Source organism: Rhea americana, unplaced genomic scaffold (assembly GCF_003343005.1).
Source record: "Rhea americana isolate MKP2758 unplaced genomic scaffold, rheAme1 scaffold_215, whole genome shotgun sequence".
Taxonomy (NCBI): Eukaryota; Metazoa; Chordata; class Aves; order Rheiformes; family Rheidae; genus Rhea; species Rhea americana.
In genome coordinates this window covers 1,324,221-1,328,771 of record NW_028186305.1, presented here as the reverse complement: position 1 = coordinate 1,328,771, position 4,551 = coordinate 1,324,221, and the positions used below count along the sequence as shown (strand labels likewise).

General features: G+C 59.4%; 1 protein-coding gene across 1 annotated transcript; it reads right to left on the bottom strand.

Moving 5' to 3' along the window:
* Positions 1-2,888: 2,888 nt before the first annotated feature.
* HPCAL4 (hippocalcin like 4) lies at positions 2,889-4,079 on the bottom strand. Its single transcript, XM_085305122.1, has 3 exons — positions 3,918-4,079; positions 3,492-3,707; positions 2,889-3,086 (listed from the first exon to the last, which is right to left on the bottom strand). The coding sequence occupies exons 1-3, from the start codon at positions 4,077-4,079 to the stop codon at positions 2,889-2,891; spliced, it is 576 nt and encodes a 191-aa protein (XP_085161248.1).
* Between the last annotated feature and the right edge of the window lie 472 nt (positions 4,080-4,551).

Sequence of the window (4,551 nt, the reverse complement as noted above, 5' to 3'; positions counted from 1 at the left end):
GCGCGTTAACCTCTTCGCGGCCACACCGCCGCGGGGCTCCGGCCCCGCCGCCCCCCGGGACCCCCTTGGGGACGGGGCGCCGCAGCCGCTCCGGCAGCCCCTGGGTGCGGGAAAGCGCCGCGCCTTGCTGCCGCCGAAGGGACACGGCTGGGGAGGGGGGGGGACACACGCCTTTAGCAGAGGTGTGGGGAGGACGCGAGGCCACCAGGAGACCCCACGGGGACACGAGCGCCGTCTCAGCACGAGAGCTGCTGCGGGATCTCGGAGCAGCCGGGTTTGCCCACGCTCACGCAGTGCAGCAGCAGCGGCGAAGGCTTCGCTCCAGCACCGTCTCCGCCAGACCGCGATGTTGTCCCCTGTGTGGGGGATCCGTGCAAGGGGAGGGGGGTGCAGCCGAGGTGCCAGGCGGGTTGGGATCGGGGCGGCCGAACGGGCGCGGGAGCGGCCGCCCGCAGAGCTGGAGGCGACGGAGCGGCCGCGGCGGTGGCCGGCTGCATGGTGAGTCACGGTGTGACTCGAGAGCTCGCTCCCTGCTCTGTGCCCAGAGTAAGCTGCACTGTGCGCTTGTTAATAGAATGATTGCTGATATTAATTAAAGCTATCTGCTAAATGGTCTCCCATGAGCACTGGTGGGATTGGATCCAGCCCCAGAGCTGTAGGAGGCTGAAGGTAAACCCTGGCTTTCAGTTTAGACTGAAAACTGCACCAGACTGATCTCGTGATGCAGAGGCCCTTGGGGAACCCAGTGTGAGCCCTGAAGATCAAAACCGGCCAGCCAGGAAGGGCCAAGCGGTGGAGGACCCCACCATCCCTCGCTGGCGCGGGGCGGTGCCTGGAGGGAGGCAGCAGAGCTTTCTGAGTGTTTAACGTCATTTCAGCCTCCACGAAGACTCCCTTTCCCAAGGTCCCCACCGGCAAATACTGAAGCGCACCCATGCCAGGTGGCCCCAAGGGAAGCAGGAGCTCTGCAGGGCCAGGGATAACTGAGGCTATTCTCGGCGTCCCCTCCCAAGCTTAAGGTCCTGCCCTTTTAGACAGCGTCTCTGGCAAGTTCCCAGGCTCACAGCATGAGCCTTCTGCAGGATCCCTCCTCTGCCAGGCACCGCTGAGCCACAAATACACACGCACGCTCCTGCACGGACCGGGCAAGCAAGACCAGACAAATCCAGCGTCCACAGAGCTCTCCCTGTGCAACTGCTGCTCACCAAGCAACCGAGGCAACGCTCTTAAAAATACATGTACATTGCCACAGTTACGAGCCCTTCCCATCCCTGTGCTCAGGTGCTGGCTGCCGCAGGACATGAGCTTCGGGTGCTTTGCAGGGTCCAAGCAGAGCCAGGCACCACCCCGCGAGCTGGAGCCAGGCAGGCTGGGCCGAGCCGCGTGGCCTGGCTTCGCTTGCCGCTGGGATCCCAGCTCCCGTCCCTCTGCCGGGGAGCCAGACCTGCCTGCTTCAGTACAGAGGAGTGTTGAAAGTTGGTGAGAGTCTGAGGGCTCCCTAGCAGCAACTGCTGGGCATCATCTCTGCAGGCTGGTGATGGAGAAAAAACACAGAGGAAAAACTGCAAAGGGAAAATAGGATTGGAGAAGAGAAGGCAAGACACACAGCAACAGCAGGTCCCAGTCTTGCTGGCACTGGGACACCAGCCCAGGTCAGGGCTCAGGACAGCCAGGTGCTGCACAAAGYGACCAGCACCTCTGCCTGCGCACAGCCCTGCCTGAAGGGGATGGCCGCATTCATCTCCCAGTTAAGGCGTGAGACCCAGTTCCAGCAGTGGTCAGGATTGCTGGTCCTACCCCCCAGGAGATGATGTTATTCCCTGAYGCTACCTGCACAGCCAAAGGCTCGTGCTCTCCGTCGTCCTCAGTGGTACCCAGGCTGAGCCCCGCGGTGCTTCCCCCGAGACCTGGGCTTCTCCGTCCCCTGGGGCTTCACAGCCTCAGACAAGMCCTTAAGTGATGCTCAGGAGCACAGCACTGTCATCCAGCCCCCCCCTAGATAGCAACAGCAGGATGATGCCCCTCAGTAAGCCGGCCAGGAGAGCCACACATGGGATGCAGTTTATTTTTCCATTAAAAAAAATATATAACAACTTCACAGTCGCCTAACAGATACTAGTCATYGACACTGCAACATGCAGACTACACACTGATCCGTGACAATATTCCTGCTGTGGCGGGGGGGATGGAGGCAGCGGGCTGGGCTGGGAGAGGAGGGAGGCGCAGTTTCGTTTCTCGTGCCGAGTCGCTGYGTCCTCGCACACTTCCCAGGAGGCTCCGTGTGTGTAGGGCTCATCTGCACCTCTCTGTGGCCTCCGGTCTGGGGACACCTGTTCCCACCGCAGCTCCGTCCCACTCTGTGCACACAAGGCTCCCATGCCTCGCTGGGTGAAAAAAAAAGCTGGTTTAAGCTTAGGATGAAACAGGTCAGGTGGAGCCATTGGGAAGAGCAGAGGGAGTGCGGAGCAGCCGGGGTGCTGGAGCAGTTTGCCTTACGCACGTCACCCTGGGGGAGCAGGGAGGCTCCTGGCAGGCGGCTGGTCCATGGGGCAAGCTCAAGCTGGTGACATCTGGAGCAGGCGGTAGCAGCTGAGGGAAAACCGCAGTCTCTGGACCAGGCAGACCGTGCCCAGGACGCAGCAAGGAGCGAGGCAGGGGGCTGGCAGGAAGGATGGAGTGTAGCTCACATCTGGGGCTAAGCAACATGGAGGGACTCAGCAGAGCAGGGAAAAACAGTTTCCCCAGCAGATCTGTGCCACCAGGCACTGAGTAAAGCTCCGGGAAGCAGCATGCATGTGGCAGGGATGGGAGATTAGGCAACAGGGGTAGAAACCATCAYGGGGAGCAGAAGTTGGCTTCAACCAGTCCAGCGGCAAGCCCTCCAGGCTCTACTTCTGCATGTCGCACTGCAGGAGGAGGACGATGGAGGGATCACTCTTCGCTGCCTCCTTGAACTCTTCCAGGGAGATCTGGTCATCTTTGTCCTTGTCCATCTTTGTGAAGATCTTGTCAACACGCTGCTGGGGAGTCAGCCCATCTTGGTTCATCCTCATCATGATCACAGTCCCCACCATCTTGTAGATGGCCTGCAGCAAGAAGAGGAACAAAGTGCCRGAGCTGGAGCACTGGCTGGGCGGAAGGTGCCAGGACAAGGCAGGCACAGGATTCCTACCCTTGCTGCCACCCACTCATGTGCTTCTGCACAGCTACACCCATGTGCACCCCCAGGGCTGTTTTCACCCAAGGTTATGGCCAGAGAAACCCATTCTGTGGTGCCAGAAGGGGCCCAATATTTTTAAAAGCCTGGAGAARGCAGGTTACCTCTAGTTTTAAGCTAGTTTTAAGCACTGGACTTCGAGCACCTGCAAAAACACCAAAAACCCAGCAGGTCAAAGTAAGCTGCCTGGCTGTTTCTCTAGGCTCATTCATCCTTGTGCCCAGGACCAGTCAGGGCTGAGCCTACCACCACATATAGCCCATGTCACCAGTACCTCAATGATCTCCAGCATCTCCAAACGTGTGATCTTCCCATCTCCATCCAGGTCATACATCTCAAAGGCCCAGTTGAGTTTCTGCTCAAAGGTCCCCCTGGAGGTGACAGACAGGGCACAGATGAACTCCCGGAAGTCAATGGTCCCATCACCGTTCTTGTCGAAGGTGCGGAAAGCGTGCTGGGCGAACTTAGAAGCATCTCCGTAGGGGAAAAACTGCAGGGAGGAGAGAAGAGAGAGATCTAAACGGGGAGGGGGAGCTCAATGTGGAGGACAGATAAACATCACATCCTCAGGGCATCAGTGTCSTGAACCAGCCCCCCAGCCCTGGAGCTCAGCATTGCTGTAACCATAGGGCTAAAGGTCTTGCCACTGTTCCTGAGGACMGTGTTGGGACCACAGACCCCATCCTGCAGCCAGGCCCACCTTGATGTAGAGCTGCTGAAACTCCTCCAGGTTGAGGATGCCAGTGGGACAGTCCTTGAGGAAGCCTTTGTACCACTGCTTCAGCTCCTGCTCGCTGAACTCTGTGCTCCTCACCAGGTCATCCAGCATCTCCGGTGCCAGCTTACTGTTGTGTTTCCCCATCGCTGACTCCGGAAGAGGAAACACACAGCTCCTTCGTGCTGGGAACAGGGAAGGCTGGTGCTGCTCGGGCAGCATCCTGCCGCATGGTACCTGCTGATCTCAAGTGCCTCGTCTGCTGCAACGAGCCCAACCAGCCGGCCCGTTACACGGATACAGTTGCAGAATGCTGGGACAGCGACTGCAGCACCAGAGCTAGGCTTGGTGCCACATTCAACCACAACCCTTGCTGCTGGAGCAGGCAGGAGCCCACTGCAGCCAGCACTGTGGCCTTCAGTCCTCCCTTCGCCTTGACTCCCTCCTCTGTGCTGGCGCAGAAACGCTCAGAAAGAGCCTGAGGACCTGGGATAACTCATCACACGCTTTACCAGCTCACGATGTTCAGCTGCCTTCCATGAGGGCGACAGTGCCCCTGCGTCTCTGCCTGCTCGGCGAGGGCTGCGTGGGTGCGCAGGAGCATGAGCCCTGCTGCGTG

Coding starts and splice junctions, on each gene's coding strand:
- HPCAL4 (XM_085305122.1), bottom strand. CDS start 4,079: ATGGGGAAACACAACAGTAAGCTGGCACCGGAGATGCTGGATGACCTG. Junction 3,708..3,917: donor TTCAGCAGCTCTACATCAAG/GTGGGCCTGGCT, acceptor TCCTCCCTGCAG/TTTTTCCCCTACGGAGATGC. Junction 3,087..3,491: donor AGATGCTGGAGATCATTGAG/GTACTGGTGACA, acceptor TTCTTGCTGCAG/GCCATCTACAAGATGGTGGG.